Source organism: Amphiprion ocellaris, chromosome 5, assembly GCF_022539595.1.
Source record: "Amphiprion ocellaris isolate individual 3 ecotype Okinawa chromosome 5, ASM2253959v1, whole genome shotgun sequence".
Taxonomy (NCBI): Eukaryota; Metazoa; Chordata; class Actinopteri; family Pomacentridae; genus Amphiprion; species Amphiprion ocellaris.
In genome coordinates, this window is record NC_072770.1 from 27878841 (window position 1) to 27896080 (window position 17240).

At 39.6% G+C, this 17240-nt stretch overlaps 1 protein-coding gene across 3 annotated transcripts; it reads left to right on the forward strand.

The window, feature by feature from the left end:
• The first annotated feature begins 1060 nt into the window (after positions 1-1060).
• Positions 1061-16666, forward strand: capzb (capping actin protein of muscle Z-line subunit beta). 3 transcript variants are annotated; one of them, XM_023278902.3, is made up of 10 exons: positions 1061-1276; positions 6916-7005; positions 8602-8723; positions 10184-10297; positions 10386-10527; positions 11198-11314; positions 11406-11471; positions 13135-13211; positions 13590-13691; positions 15556-16666. In XM_023278902.3, exons 1-9 carry the CDS (start codon positions 1274-1276, stop codon positions 13681-13683), a joined length of 825 nt encoding a protein of 274 aa, XP_023134670.1. In that variant the 5' UTR covers positions 1061-1273; the 3' UTR covers positions 13684-13691; positions 15556-16666. The 3 variants fall into 3 exon arrangements, with proteins under 3 accessions (XP_023134670.1, XP_023134671.1, XP_023134673.1); XM_023278903.3 differs by having other exon boundaries at positions 13590-13684; XM_023278905.3 differs by lacking the exon at positions 13590-13691.
• The last annotated feature ends 574 nt before the right edge of the window (positions 16667-17240 follow it).

Sequence of the window (17240 nt, forward strand, 5' to 3'; positions counted from 1 at the left end):
GTGCTGCTTCCCACACACAGTCAATAATATACAGATGTTGGTGTAGTTTACAGACAGGTTTCCCATTTACAAACAGTCCAGGATGTAAGCACAGCCTCAGGGCAGAGGGCACATTTGTATAATGTCATTTTTTGACATGGGATTTTTTATTTAAAATGCAAAAAAGAAAAAAAAAACACACGGAAGCACATTTGTACATTTGTAGGGGTTGCTATGTCTTTTTTCCACACTATAAATAACACTTGAAAAATGTCAGCTTGGGGTTTTAGGGACAATTATACATTAACTCACAATATTCAAAGTCAGGATTATCCCAGGTTGCTCTCTTACCTTTACAGCATTTCATAATTAGCACAAAATAAATACTTATAGTAAGTAAAAATATTAGTAGTAAGTAAAATTAAAAGATTTTTTGTTGAAAGAGCAGAATGCATGTTGCAGTTTTTTTTTCCGAAAAAGGATCTGAATCAGAATACAATATATAAAAGTTTTTTTTTTTTAAATTGCAAAATCAAAGCTGTTATAGGGTAATAATAATAATAATAATAATAATAGTAACACTTTTATTTATATATATATATATATATATATATATATATATATATATATATATATATATATATATATATATATATATATATATATATATATATATATATATATATATAGTGTTCTCTAAATGAGACAGCTCAGAAAACAGAAGTGAAAATCTCACCATCAAACACATGAAATAAGAAATCAAGATGTGCATCATTTACCACAAGAAAGTGTTTTTTTTTTAGACAGAAGAAGGCAGTTTTTATTCATTATTTTTTTAGGCATTGTAAACGTCAGATTCAAACTTTTTTCCAGCTATCGTTGAGGAAATGATTGCTTTTTTTCCTTTTCTTTATAACTCCATCGGTACATTTGTGAGTCTACTGCCCTCTCTGCTTGCATATTTGCTGCACCACTCCTCTCTTTCCATACTTGGCAATGCCTTTCTTGCTTCTTCGCCATTGGCTGCTGCAGAGAAAGCCCGGAGTGACCCGGACATGTTACCGCGGCCTGTTTTCTCACTGCAGCCTCCTTCCTGTAGCCCGGTTGAGGAAGTGAATTTCGCTGACAGGGCTGGGTTCAGAGGGAGAGGCGAACAAAACATCTTCCGCGGGGGACTAAAACGACAACAAAACAACAAGAGACGAGAGGAGCGATTTGTTAAGTCACAGTAAACCCAAGGTGTACACTCGTCGGTGAAATCGTGCTCCCCTGCCCCGCTGAGACCGCCGCAGACATGGTAAGGGCCGCGGTGGGGATGCTGGGAGAGACGGGGACGGGGTACGAGGGTTTTGGTGGGGCTGCTGGCTACTGCTAACGGAGCGTCAGCGGCTAGGGGTGCTAAGCTAGGCTAGCGCTGGCTGGAGGGGCTGGGTGGTAACCCGAGAGGGGCAGCAGCGGAGGGAATAAATCACCGTCCAACCTGCACTGTTAGCAAAACTTCTCCGCTGCTCTCCGATACCAATGAATTAGCTTCGCGGCTAAACTAGCTGTTGTTTCTTCCTGCTAGTTAGCTAGCAGCTAGCTGTTTGTCATGTTGCATGCCCCGTTGGCATACAGTTAGCACAGGATGTTTTGGATTTGACACAAGTTTAATAGTAATGGCGAGCAGTCCTAATATGACACACGGTCGTACACACACACTTACACACAGGCAAAAATAGTCAAGCGCCAGGTTGCCTGTAGCTAAAATAAGACTGCTTGCTCCTCCTATTCCCAACAAGCTGACAAGCTGTCAGTCTTTTCCCTGCCTTATGGGTTTGAGCGTGTCTTTGCCAGTGTTTTCTCTTGGGGAAATCTTTCACTCGGTCAAATCAATACCAGCAATAAGTATTTTCTTATTCCTCGTGTTTTCAAATATACCTTCCTGCTCTTAAAGCTTGTATGGCAGTACTCTTGCTTAGCCAGACATTCTACATTACAGAATAGTCACCACTCTGCGTAAGGAAAAAAACCCTTAGGCTTATTTGTATTTCCTTAAACCAATAAAAGTTTAGTTGTGCAGAGCTAAGCAAGATATGCATCAACATTGTCCTCTGCAAATAGTGATGTTGGAGTTGTTTTGGTGGAATATTTACATGCGTAGAGGTGATAACTGATCAAAATGTCTAATAGTCGTCTAACTGGATTTAGATTGTAACTATAAGCTTGCCATTGGCTGCACTTTTTAAATGGCTTCATCCCCTCTATCTGCAACAACAACCTCCAAACAGCAACATACCACAATGAAAACTTCAAGTTTTGCTGGAGATTTGGATGATACAGTAAAGGAATCCTGTTACTTTTTTGCAGTGATGGTCACTTTATTTACAGTTCTGCAAATGTTACACCAAAACAATCCCCCCTCCTATAATAAGAGAACACCAAAACTGCATACTTCGCTTAGCCCAACCTAATATGATTATGATTGGGTTATAGAAATACAATAAACCAAATTTTCTCTCTAATAGCTGACAAAATGCACGGCCAATGGCAGGTTTGTACCCAAAGTCTGTCTTGTGAGTCAGACTAATATGGCAGTAACGCTACCCTAACTGGACAAGTATTTATGCTTATCATAAAAATAATATTCGACTTGAACAGTTTCAGCATAATTGAGCACTGTTTATATAAAAGTAGTGACTATAGTTCTTACACATGACTCAAATCGTCCTGTGGCTGAAATGGGAAGAGCAGCTGGTTTTTCTCCTCAGTCGCCCACTCTCCTCGGCCTCACCTCATCCATCCTGCTGGCTCAGCCTCACCGCTCTCTGCTGACCCTGGCGGTTGTTGGTCTGAGCTAGTGTTTACATGGAGACAGGAGTACTGGTAAACACAGCGTCAACTAGCGCAGGTGTCTGATGGAGCAGACTGATTCATCAGCTGAGAGAGATTTTAAGACAGGGAGAAAGAAACTCGGTAGAAAATAAATGACATGAGAGACATTGCGTAGAAACTTTTGTTATGTTCAGGGTCGCCCTCCTGAAAAATGTTTATGGGTAGAAGGTTCTCTACTTTATAACATGTCAGTATCCTAGGATCAGATCGTAGATACATGAGTGTGCTTTGTTAGGTTTACACAATTCAGAAGTTACTTCATAGATAAGCCGAGGCAGATGTCTTTGTTAATATCCAAAGGAGAGGTGAATTAAATGGGTTTAACAGCCAAATCGTGGCAAAGCAGAAGGCTGTTGCTGTTGTAGTGTTGTCGTTGAAGCATCTATTTTCTCTTTAGATTTGGAACAGCATTGCACAGGGCTATTTGTATTAATATTTTGAGCTGCCTTTCTTCAGACGCACAGCGATGTTTGCTTGTACTCCTAGAAATGAGTGCATTTATCATTTCAGGATAGGAGAATTTTAGATAAATTCAGAAACTTTGATGTCTTTGAAACACCTGAATCATTAAAAGGTGACTTTGATGACACTGTCTCATAATGCCCAGATATAAAAATGTGTTCATAGCCAATAAGCTGTAAGGGTGTTTTGTCCAACTCCTATTCCACACTCGCATACATCTTCCTACACATTCCCCAGAGTTTCGTGTCGTGGCTGGTCGGTCGTCCCCGCTCACTAATATCCTGTTGCTCACTGCTTATTTAAGGGAAAGAAACCCTTGGGGGAAGGCTATGCTATGCAGTCATGTTTGTACTGTGTGCTCCGTGGGAATCATTAATAAACTCTTAATGTAGATGTAAATAATTTGCCTGCATAAAGGTAAGTGGATTTCTTTACATTTTTATCATTCTAAAGCTGCAGCACAACGACACCATGGAAAATGAAGAGACTTCCTTTATAGGATGTTACAGTCAGGATACAGCTTATAAAAATGCTAGTCTGCAGGAAACAAAAGGATCTGCTGCTTCACAAATGGTGGATTATTTGAAACACATTATCAAACATGTTGAATGAACAAGTGTCAGTAAACACCTCAAATATGTAGCTGAAAAAGAAGGTGACCTCAGGCAATGCCAGGCTGTACTGAAGACTCAGAATTGCCAGAATTGATTTTGGGACCGTTGGTCTTGTGGACTGCGATGACTATGCATCATTGAGTGATATTTTGTTAGACAACACACATTAACCTTGATCATTCTACAAAGCCTGTCGTCACCTCTTGCATGGATTTAACGTTTCTATGGTATTTTAGCCGTCATTTTATTACCACATTGATTCTGAGATGAGATGCATTATATTCAGTTCTAATCAGCTCAGTAGGTGACTGTTTATTTAAATTTTTTTTTCCGCATTCATGTTGCTGTAACTAATCAGAGCTTCACGTTGCAATGTCAGGGAAAACAAGAAACCTTCTGGGTTTACAAGTTGGCAAAAGTAGAGACAAGCAGCCTGATCAGACACTATCAGGTGTTGACACGTGAAAAAAACACTACTGCACTTCAGGTCAGACACCAGGCTGAAGATGGTCAGAAACACTCTTTAGCAACTTCTTGTGAGAAACATTGGATTTCATACCTTACAAGTAGCCGTTTGTTCATTTCACTTTATTATCTTATCGATCTTTCAGCCTCGCCTTGCACTTCAAACATACCTGGCTATGATCACTGGGTGGGAAGACAGTGAGGGATCATGTCGTTGCAAAACACTTACTGGTCAGAATATCTGTGTATCAGTGTGTAAGGTAGAGGTTAAGAGTGCTGGTTTCAGTCTGTTGCACTTGTTGCTGCATATGGATGGTGAATTATCCACACCGCTAACAAAAAACAAAACTAAATATGACATGTTCACAGTGCATAGTGGCAATAGTCTTACAAACAAATGACTTTCAAATCTTTCAGCTCGTCATGACTAATTCAAACATGTAATTGTGAATATCCCTCATGTGGGATCAGTTAAGTTGATCTTATCTTTAAAACATACTGTACTTCCTTAATCAACATGTGAAAACTGTCCACAGATGGAATCAAAATTATGTTACACCTGTTTGTGGTTCACTTCGGTACACCAACACCTCAAAAACGATGGGACCCTGCCCCACAACTGGCTTCTCTTCGTCTCATCTGTCGGCCTATATTGTGCCATCCCTGCTCCATTTCAGCCTGTATTTCTGTATTGTTCCCTACATGACACTCGTCACACAGCCACTGTCCAACAAAGTGCATCCTTTAACAGCTGATGTACTATATCTGCGCTGATTGAAGTTATTTAGATTTGGCCAGAAGTTTAACTTACAGAATAATTTTCTACACTTTGCAACTATCCAATCTTTGATCCTTCTTTTACTATTCTCTGCAGAACACTCACATGACAAATCATGAGTGCAATTCAGTCTACTGAGCTGAAACTGTGTCTGTAATCTCACAGTGCAAGCAAGGGTTTGCCTGCAAGGGTGTGAATATTTCCTACACAGCAACTGCTGTCATACCCTCATACAAAATGTAGCAGGACTTTATCACTGTGCTGTTTTGGAGAAGGTGAGGAGAGCTTAGTGTAGGCATTTTGTTGAGCAAAGCGCAAGCCAGTACTGAGTCCTGATCCAAATTATGTATATTTTCCTACATAAAACAGCTGCACAGTGCTCAATTTAAAGGGAGGCCACCTTAAAACTAGTAGAGCTAAGTCAGTTTTGCTTTTTAAATAATCCTTTGAGCTTGCAGGGGCTGTAAGTGATGGGATAGATCCACAGTCTCTGTTCATAAAAGTTTACCTGAAAGTAATGTGAAGCTTCAGCAGTTCAATTTGGTCAAATCAAGAATGTGTCTCCTAAAGTTGTACATTCCTGTTGCCCTCTTAAATTTCAGATGACAGACACACAATAAGAAAATTTGTACTAAAACATTTGACTGTAGAAGATACATACTTAGTGTAACTAACAGCTTCATATTCAGATAAACAGCATCTCAGGAATCTTGTGGAGACCTGTGCTGCTGTCTGTGACCAGAGCTGTTGTAACATTAGCAGTTCAGTAAGCAGCAGGAATACTGAGGTGTGGCACACCTGTAAAATCTTGCTTAAGTTGACACAAGAGATGTAAAATTAAAGCTTTTCTTTTCAGCTCTTACTGGCTCTGCTTGCTGGTACAAAAAAATGCTTGAAAATGTATATATTTTGTGCTGCAATGCCAATGTTTCCAAACAGCCTTATGATAGCAATAGATCAGTGAAATCATGGTCTGAGGTTAATCTTCAGTGCGGGGCATTCTTAATATAATTAGAACCTAAACTGTATAAATTAAACAGTTGAGAGCAACTACTTACAGACAGTTAAAAACCACTTACACATGAATCTGTTTTCTTACTATGATGAAAAATTTCTTAATGGTCTCTTCCATGCTTATAGCTGAACCTGCAGCATTTCTCTGTGAACTGTAGTGATAGACATGGTGCAGAATAATAATATTGTAACTTTGCTTTTAGTTACAACATGTACTCATGAAAGTACAAAAGTGGAACCATGTGTGATATTGAATATTTGGCCTCCCTTTTAGTGTTGTGCATTTAATTGTCTTTGTTGTTATTTTTTTTGTAAATAGCAATTGTATATCGGTTATTTTGCATGATTAGTTGCTTATTAATTTTTGGTTCAAAAAAATACCAATGCAGTGTGTTGCAGTTGTCAAAATTATCATAAGGAAATTAACTATTTTTCACTGGAGTTGAAGTGTTTTGATATTAAAGACATGCACATTCTCCTTGAAGACTAAATAACCATTTGTTTAAATTATAGAAGATATTCTTTGATAATGTGAAGAAAATAATTTTGATTTCTTTGTTCCATTCTTGATATAAAAGTGAGCTTAGTGATCATAACAGATGTGGTATGGCAAACTGTACAGACAGACAGGAAAGCAGCTGGTTGTTTGTGAAGCTTGAACTAACTTGCTTAACTGTGATCTGATTGTACACTATGATGAGGGTTTTCTTTGCTGGTTGTGTGTTTCAGAATGACCAGCAGCTGGACTGTGCTCTGGACCTGATGAGGCGTCTGCCTCCTCAGCAGATCGAGAAGAACCTCAGTGACCTCATTGACCTGGTGAGTTACTGTCTTTTCTAATCTGGTAAGGTTTCTTTACAGACAAAACACACACGCCACGTCAGGCTGTGAGCTGCGTTAAACCTGAAACCGTGTTTTTGTTAAGTAAAAATATCAGACCATTTGTTGTTTAGACCAGCTGTTGGAGTGAGAGTTTGATTCATTAGCTCGGTAATCCAGTAGCACCTTGGGAACAGTAGCTTGGCAACTCAGAGTGAACACTGAATTTACCTGAGGAGGGAAATAATTAGTATAGAGAACTAAATTAACCAAAGATAGCTAAAAGACACAATAAATAATTGTTTATCGAACATATAAGTTGCAACAATAGTACAACTATCGGGATGTATTTGTGGGACCATTGTGGAAGTTTGACTTTTTATACTGTAGCAAGATTAAAAACAAAGCAATAAACTTGAGCTTACACAGAGGCACGGCCAATCTGATTTAGAGGAAGAAATTTAATATAATCCCTAAAAAGTTGCCATATCTTATAAAAGATTTTGTGTTTTTTTCCCTTCTGAACATTTTAGCAGAGCAGCTCCAGCTAAGGTCGACAAATTAAGCCAAAATCGGACACAAATCAAATCACACTTGTGCCACTGTTTGCATTGCACCTTGTATTGTGGGTATATCCGTTCATGTTCAGCCAGACCCCCACCTGCTCACCTTCCTTTCCCCTCGCCTTTAACCTCTCTCCCCCCAGACATCTGCTCGCTCCTTACCCTGCTACCACTGTGTCCGGTTGTTAGTGATTATTATCACAGACGTCAATCACTTCCACTGCCGGGCACTTTTTTTGGCTCCATCTCTGCTCAGATTCTTACTTGCAATTCAGAATCACCTGAAATCACCTCTTTCTTTCCTGTTTGTCCCACATCGCTTGTCATCTCCTCTCTTATCTATGTTTTCTCCCCTACAATGTTCTCCCCTGTGGGTTTTGTCCACCCCTGCTTTCCTTCTCAGCCATCCTGGGCTGCCGTGTGTGTGTGTGTGTGTGTGTGTGTGTGTGTGTGTGTGTGTGTGTGTGTGTGTGTGTGTGTGTGTGTGTGTGTGTGTGTGTGTGTGTGTGTGTGTGTGTGTGTGTGTGTGTGTGTGTGTGTGTGTGTGTGTGTGTGTGTGTGTGTGTGTGTGTGTGTGTGTGTGTGTGTGTGTGTGTGTGTCAGCATGGGGGCTTTTTCAGGATAACAGGGCTTCCTTTGTGTCTATGCTCTGATGCAGCAGCATGTACAGAGGGGGCTCCATGTCAGCCTGTGAGAACTAATTTGTACCCCCTTATCCTCCAGATATTATGTTTCCCAATGATATTTTATTCCAAGTCCTGTCAGTAACCACTGTTTATTGGGTGAAACTGGAATGTGAGAAAGACAAGTATTTTTTTTTTACCCAAGAAGAGGATATCAAATGCCTGTATCTTCATGTTTTGCTTTCTGGTCAAGTAATGTTTGAATTCACCAAAATATCTTGTTCTTGTGTCTCTTGCTAACTGACAAAGTTGTACAGAACATACTTAATCGGACATATGAAAAGTGCAGATGTTGTACAGCAGCTGCATTTAATTATGTGCGCTGAGCTTTTCTGTGTGTTTGCATTCAGGTGCCCAGTCTGTGTGAGGACCTCCTGTCCTCTGTGGACCAGCCCCTGAAGATCGCCCGGGACAAGGTGGTGGGAAAAGACTATCTGCTCTGCGATTACAACCGAGACGGCGACTCCTACAGGTCGAGCTCATAAATGCACTTCAGACATAGAAAAGAAACACTGAACTGCATCAGGATCAGTTAACCTGTAATAGCAAAAACAGGTCACAGAGAGTGGCTGAAGCAGCTGTCTGTTTAAACTTCTGAATTCATTTTTCACTGCAGTAGAAAGACTGAGAAGCTGAAAGCCATTAACTCAACTCAGAGAGAACTCAAAAATGTCTTGTGCGGTGTACAATGTTATAGTGCTGCAAATTATAAAAAGAGAAAAAAAAACAAACCTGTTTTTTTTTTCTCTTCAAAAATCACAATTAACAAACATGGCTGAAATAATTTAATTCCTCTTTTCATTCTCAATTCTTTTCTGGTTTTCATTTTGGTGTTGGCTCTTACCTCTTTGGAGTTTGCCAAAAATTCCTCCATACAGGAAAAACCCTGACCACGTTGTTCAGTGTGCAGCAAGCGAATTGGCATTTTGAATGATATTGACACATATTTAGATTTTGATTTATTAAAATTTCTTGACTAGTTTACAGTTAGTAGGTTGACATGTGTAAAGCCAGTGTAGTTAGCAGCCTGATGCAGAGTAATAACAGTGTGACGGTCATTAGAGACACAAGTAGATGTAAAACAGAGGGGGTCCCATTTAAGGAAAACAATGTCACTTTTCAAGAAGAAATCTGACAATTTTCCTCTTACAAATTGAGTTTACAAGCAACAAAGTGCGTTGTTGTTCACTTTAGTACGGGGTTGAAACTGACAGGTGGATTGTTTGATCAGGTATTCTAATAACTGACTAATTGTGTATTTCAAAGCATGTTGATGTTGGAATTGTTGCTCAGACAACAAGGACGTGTTGCACTTTGGGAAATCATGGCAGTCATTTTTCCCAGTTTTCTGATGTTTTATAGACTAGTTTTATAAATATCTGTTTAACCCACAGACTAATCGAGCCCTACTCCAGTACACTCTGCTCTGCTTTTTGCTGTCACAGTCTTGCTTGGTCTGATACGATCTGTAGTTCCGGTGACTGGTGTCTGTAAAGTTTAGATGGATATTTTGTTTTTTAACTTACATTGTTAGAGTCACTTTGCTGAATTATAGTTTTTCCCAATGTGTGCTACTGCTGTGACCTCGGTTAGCATGTCACAGAAAACATTTTGATGTTATTAGAAAAATAAAACAACGAAACTTACTGTACCTCAGCAGGAGACATGCTTGTTGTTTCCTGCTTGTGGTGACAAGCATCTTGGGAATTTTATACAAATCCTTTATCCTGTAAATGCTTACCGTCACCACAGTGAGCACTGTTATAATCACATGGACTCATTAATGATTTAGCTACATAAAAGGTTTACAAATATTTCATGCTTGGTTGATGTTTATGTGACCCTGTAGCCTCATATTTTGCTGTCACTACAGCTAAATGTTTAGTTAGACGCACATTAACACTGAGCTCTCCTAAACATTTCATTCATCAGATCCCCATGGAGTAATAAGTATGAACCTCCCATTGAAGATGGTGCAATGCCTTCAGCTCGCCTGAGGAAACTCGAGGTTGAAGCCAATAACGCCTTCGATCAGTACAGAGATCTGTGAGTACCAGCGAAGAAATCTAATTGGAACTTTTTCATAAACTGTCAGTGTCTGCCTCTTGTGACCCATGATATTGGTATTACTTAGGTACTTTGAGGGTGGCGTGTCTTCCGTGTACCTCTGGGACTTGGATCATGGCTTTGCCGGAGTTATTCTCATTAAGAAGGCCGGGGATGGATCCAAGAAGATCAAAGGGTGCTGGGACTCCATCCACGTGGTGGAGGTGCAGGTGAGAAACGGCTGAATGAAATGATTTGACATCTGAACTTCCTTTTGCCCAGTCTTTTTTTTCCTATTTTTTCTTATCTTCATTCTGTTTAGCTACAGAGAACAGTTACAGTGTGTCTCCCAAGAGTTAAAGCAATGTCTGAAATATCAAATCACTTTAGCAGACTGATTGGGCAGCAGTGTTATGTATCACATTTCTGAAAATGATTCCCTTACTGTATGTTAATATGTACTACACACTAATCTCTTTTTAAAATATTGCACTGGCAGTTTGTATACAAAAAAATCGATCATTCTTAACTGTTTTGTAGCAACTACAACTCATTAAATGTTTGCAGTGAAGTACACCATTTGAACTCTGACTCTAAAAGGCCACTGCCAACAACAATGTGCTGAGCACATCTTTTGACAGCACATTTATGAATCACGAATCTATTCAATAAACATACAGACTGTTTGAAGAAGTCCGAACTTTCAGTCAGGTTTCCAATGTGAACACGCCGCATGCTCAAAACCTGCTTAGAATAAGTACGTAGTATGAAATTTAATACAGCTATCAACACAAATAAATCTCTGCATTTTACCATTATTTATGTTAAACGGTAGCAAGGTACCGTATCATTTTTAGTTACCGTATGTATCATTTCTCGTTGTGTCTGTGTTGCGAGCAGGAGAAGTCCAGCGGTCGTACTGCTCACTACAAACTCACCTCCACTGTCATGCTGTGGCTCCAAACAACCAAGACCGGCTCTGGTACCATGAACCTGGGTGGCAGCCTTACAAGACAGGTAGGATGTTGCACTGTACAGAAGACTGCTGCTGACTTGTCATGTCACGCTGTAGTTACTCATTAGGTCACCTTGTTTCATCTCTTCACAGATGGAAAAAGATGAGACAGTTGGAGAGTCCTCACCCCACATCGCCAACATCGGCCGCCTTGTTGAAGTCAGTATAACTGCTAACATTCTGCTTGTTTGATGTTTTTGACTGCCTGCCTAAAGCAGTGATTTAGCTCACTTGCAGTAAAATTACTGCAGTGTGTTTTTCCTCATGAACAAGTCTCCTTTGCAGGATTCTGCTGAGATTTTAAAGGGCTTTAAAAGTCACATTATGCACAGACTGTTCCGCTAGCTGATTTATGGTTTGTGCTCTCCAGCAATGCCTCCCTTAATGCGGCGGCAGAGTTGACCTGAACACATTTTCATAGAGAGTTAAAGCATCGAGGTCTAGGTTAATGCAGTCGGTAATTCCAACAGAGTACATATGAAGTCAAGATGTGAAGCCTTCCAACAGTGTGAGACTGTTTCTGAATCAGGCTTTGGAGACAATAACATTGGCATACCACTTTTATCTGAAATCCACCGAGGCTGCAAGATTATGGCAACAGTTATAATCAGCATTGTTTCAATCAATACTAAAATCACAATTGTTTATTTTGTTTTTATTGTATCCTGACACAGTGCAACTCCTAGAAATAGATAAAATTGTACCAGAACTGTGTATGCGTACTGCTTTACTTTCATGTTGTGGGATACAGGAACGCTCTGTGTACATATGTGAGTTAATGCTGGACGAGGGTTCGTGGAAGTAATGTTAACGCCATTATTCTTCTTCATCCTCATGCATTCATTGTGCTGCAGTTTCTGTTTTTTATTCAGCAGCTTACACAAGTGAATTGTGTTGCTTTGCGACACAGACACAAGTATCATTAGTTCTTTGTATATGATTTGTTCTTGTTTAACATCACTTACCCTAAATCCAAAAATACATCTGAACAACTGATCATAATCCGTTTGGAGGAACTCTTCACCTTCACCTTCGAAAGGGAATTCATAACATCTTGGTTGCTCCCTTTTGGCTGTGTGTTCATTTTGAAAGTGCTTCACTTAACATGCAATGGAGTTTTCTATGTGCAGATCAACCATTTTAAACATCAATACTGTAGTCGATCAATTGCGAGATGCCAAAATTGTGATGCAGATTCATATTGGATTAATTGTGCAGCCATAAAGTTCACACAGCGTGGGCAGGAAATGGCTGTGTGATAACTAAACTCGAGCCATCTTTACTGACATTATAAATCAGGTGATGTACAATCTATTGGTTTTTATGCTGTGATGATAAATATACAATGTGAAAAAAATTCGAGCACATAAAATTGTAAAGGAGGAATAGTATCCAGGAAATATATGCGAATTGGCTCTGTAGAGTGATTTTGTAATGTGGGTGGTTTTTGACAACATGTAACAGAACATGCATAATGTTCTACACAGTTTTATTTAATCAAAAACAGTTTGTAAGACAAATCCATTCCATGCATTACACAGCAAGCCAGACTAAAGTTTGCTTGTTTACTTCTCTTTTCAACCTGGATTCTTCTTTTGTTGTCCATACAGTGATTTTACATTTAGTATTACTGGTAAATATAATCCTTTTGCCACTGGGACACTGTTCAGCTCTATCACTGTGTCATTTTCAGCACACTGATCCCACCTCCACTTCTCATCAGAAAAACAGTTGCCTAGTAAAATGATAAATAAAAATTGGAATTATGCATTATATTACAATGGAATTATAACTGATTCTAATGTCTTCTATCTTTTTTCAGGATATGGAGAACAAGATTCGCTCCACACTGAATGAAATCTACTTTGGGAAGACCAAGGACATCGTCAACGGCCTAAGGTACTGCTACAGGAGTTGTCTAAATGACAGGATCATCTTCTCCTTCTTTTACAGCACTTCCAAGCAGCCGCTCTCCTCTGATTGTATCAGTCTTACACAGTCAGTTTACCTGTTGACCTGTTCATCACAGACATTTTCTTGCCTCTTTTGTGTCAGTTTCTGCCATTTATTTGAGATTTTATTCAGTCCCATCTTTGCTGCCCTTCTCTTCAGTTGCTTTTTTTGCCTCTTCTCACCCACACCTCTCCCTCCCCATGCCCTCTCCTCAACCTTATTGCCTTTTGTACCACACTTCAGCTGCCACTCTTATCAGTGTCTTTCCTCTTTTTAATCCCTCTGTCACCTCTCCTCTCCTGCTGCTTCTCCCCTGTGCTCCAGATCTATTGAGTCTTTGCCTGATAACCAAAAGTACCGGCAGCTCCAGAAGGAGCTGTCGCAGGTCCTCACCCAGCGTCAGATCTTCATTGACTAGGGTCAGAGGTACAGCCTGGCATGGACAAGTGTGTGTGGGTCTGTATGTGCCTGTATGCTTGACAACATTTTTGATAAGTGAAGACATGAGTGGAAGACAATTTAATAGAGACCCTTTTCAAAAACCTTTTTAAAACATTGCTTATTGAGGTATTTTACCTTTATTTAGACTTCCAGGTGTATAAAATGAAGCAATGCAGAACTAGTCTCTCATAGCCAGACTACTCTACAGCACAGAATAATCTGCTTATTCATCTTTCTGCTATACAGGGGGAAAAATGCTCTGGTTTCCTTATATTTCTTTAAATTAATCACAATTGTATTTTGCGGCACTAAGCCAAAGATGCAGCAATGAAGTTCCCTCACTGTAGCGATGGGGACATTTTTATGATGGACCTTTTCCCCAAATTGTAGTGAGCACTGTCATTAAAATGGCTAATTCACTAAAAACTAGCAGAACTTTCTGAATGCAAATACTCTGCAAACTCTGAATATTCAGTCTGCTAGGTTGCAAGCCTAGAGGTGGTTGTTGTTTACTGTAATGAAGGTGTTTTTTTTCACAGGTTACAAAAAGAAGCGTAATTGTAAAGAGGTGTATGAAATTTTGACCCTACTTCTCACTTGATTTGTTACCTCTGTAAACGTTTTCCTGATGAGTTTATGGTCACAATTGTTCATTGTATAAATGTTCTATTTACTGTATTATCATCAGTGTGTGTAATGTCCTTAGGTTCTCAGTCAGTTCCACCTCTGATTACATCAAGTTTCCAAAGACAGCCATATTCCAAACCCAAATCTTCAAAGGAGCACTCCACAATCTAATGGATGACGTCAGAGTGGCTAAATCCCTTATTTACAGCCGATAGGTTGACAAAGTTCAGACCAAATATAAACAAAAGTTTTTTAATGCTTTCATTATGTGTCATAGTTGTCAAATCTACTTGGCAATTAAACTCATTCTGATTAAGAACTGCAGCCTACAAAAGGGTTCAGGATCATATTTGAAGGGGAACAAAGACATCTACATATAAATAAAACTTTCTTTTTTAGATAAAATTACAGCCACGTTGGTTTTTGTCCACTCTGTACGAAGTATGTGTGTGAGAGAATGGATGCTACATGAACATATCTGCATGCTCCTGATGCAGTGTTGTAGCTCGAGCAGCTGTGCAGGCATGTTTTACGGGATTTGTTTACTTCTAACAGATGATCTCTGAGGGAGTAACACACTAACCATGTCAGAGGATTCAAACAAGTCACCCGCTGTGTTGTTTTGCAGTTTGTTTGCCCTAATAAGGTTTTCTGAGACGGTGTGTTTATTCTGCATGTAGCATTTTGTCCAACTGAAGAAAAACACTTCTGGAGAAATGTGTGTGGACGGCACCGCGCTGAAATAGAAAAAACAGGAAAAAAGTGGATTAATAACAAGTTTAACAGGCTGACATTTATCAGAAACACTCTACAGAAGTCAAAAAAGTCAGGATTTCTGTTATTTTAATGTTGTATTTGTACACTTCTATAAATTTGCTCTCAGTTCATCGTGCCTCAAAAATAATAAACACTATGAGAGATTGAGCAGGTAAAATTGAATTGAACTGCATGACAACTAATAAACTGTTTAATTGGCTTGACGTTAATGTTCCATGTGTGCAGTTTGTATACATTTAATATGTGTTGATAATGCTCATTTCCTCCCTCCACAGACGCTCTGACTGTGATGTTTGTATAACTAATACTTTTAAAGGGATTCAGTTTTTGTGTTGAACTTACAGACCGGGTGTTTCCGTCTTGCTGGAGAAACTTTTCCAGTCTCTCCTTGTTTGACTTTGCACTCACTGATTGTGTCTTCTCTCTTTGTGTCTCCTCCACACAGGAGCGTTCAGACTCTGGCTGACAAGTCGAAGCAGGAGGCTCTGAAGAACGACCTGATGGTGGCACTCAAACGCAAACAAAACCTCTAGAGATGCTACTGTTGTTTTTCTTCTGTCTCTCTCACTCTCTCCGCCTCATCTCTGCCATCTTTCTCTGTTTCTTTACGTCTCTCCCTGTATGCCTGTTTCAGTGCTGCACTCTTGTTTATTTGTGGAAAAACAAAAAAGGAGAAAATGCTTAGCTTTTTATTTGTTTTTGTCATTTTTTTTTCCTGTCTGGTTTTTTGTTTTCATGCATCTCATCTGCCATGAAGCCATTCACCCACGCTCCGTCTGTTTCGCTCCTCCCCTCTCTTCTCTCTTCTCTCTCTTTTCTCTCCCATGTTATGAATATAATGATAATATTACCACGGTTAATGATAATCTTACAGTGTGAGGGTCATTGTAGTAATAATCCCTGATGTTCTCACAGCTGATGGTCAGTTTGAAATGAGCGACTTTGGCCCCGCTCTTTCCCCGTGACGAGGAATCGGACTGTACTTTAGGCGGCGTAGGCTCGGCGGTGGTGTCATTATTATGTTCATCAAATCTATTTCTTGCACCTATTTTTGTCTGACACCCACCTGATATATTTGTATAGAATTATAACTGTCCATGTATAACTGTCATTCTTCTGGGCGATGTAAACAGTGCAAACACGAGGGTGGCCTTTCTGTGTGCAAGGAGGTTTTTACACTTTATTCCACTCTGTCCACATGTGAGCCTGAGGGAAGCATGGGGGCCGCAGGAGATGGAACATGTAGACTTCTCAAACATGGAGATGGACTGTTATTATCACCCGGTTACAACCCTCGTCATCAGCTTCCCCCCCTACACTGTGTATAACATGACAGTTGCCTCCCCTCTGTTCAGCTTATTCAACTCTTCTCTCTCCTCACCTGCTATGTCTTTGTTGGGGGTCACAGTTTGTCTTTATGTCTCAGTGGAAACCTTTGACTGTTTCCATTTTTTTGGAGGGGAATCTTTTGTTGTATTTTTTTGTTTTTATTTTGTAAAGCTTATGATTCATATTGTATTAGAGCCTCCAGCAACAATAAAAACAGTAAAAAGCTACACTCGATCTTTTTTTTTTTTTTTTAATTATTATTTATTCTTCACATTAACATGACACACACTGCAAAGTAATGGATGAAATGAACTTTAAAGCAACCACATCATCACTGGAACTGCTACAGAGCTGGGCTAAACATTTAGAAGCAGCATGTAAACATTTATAAATACAGGAGATGGATCGCGCCTGTAATGACTTCACATCATCCAATAATTCCTGATAATGGCTGACTAGGTGGCCATTATTCCTCACTAATTTACTGCTTACAACTACCTTACAGTGTGTTTTACACTTCATTATTTCCCGAACAAACAGCTTATGAACACTGAGAAATGGGGCTTAAAGCACCACCCAGAGAATGGTCATATTCAGCTGTGCCTCTGTTAGGAGCAGTGTCAGCCAGATTTTTGGTCATGATTGTGGCTCTGCCTTTTAAAATGATAATAATTGGTACTTTCTGACTAAAACAGCTGCAGGCAGATATTCTGGCCACTCCAAAGCTCTGCTAGTTCATGTCTCATGTTGCCAGGAAAAACTGCACATCAGCGCCTTTATTTGCAGGCCACAATTCAGTCT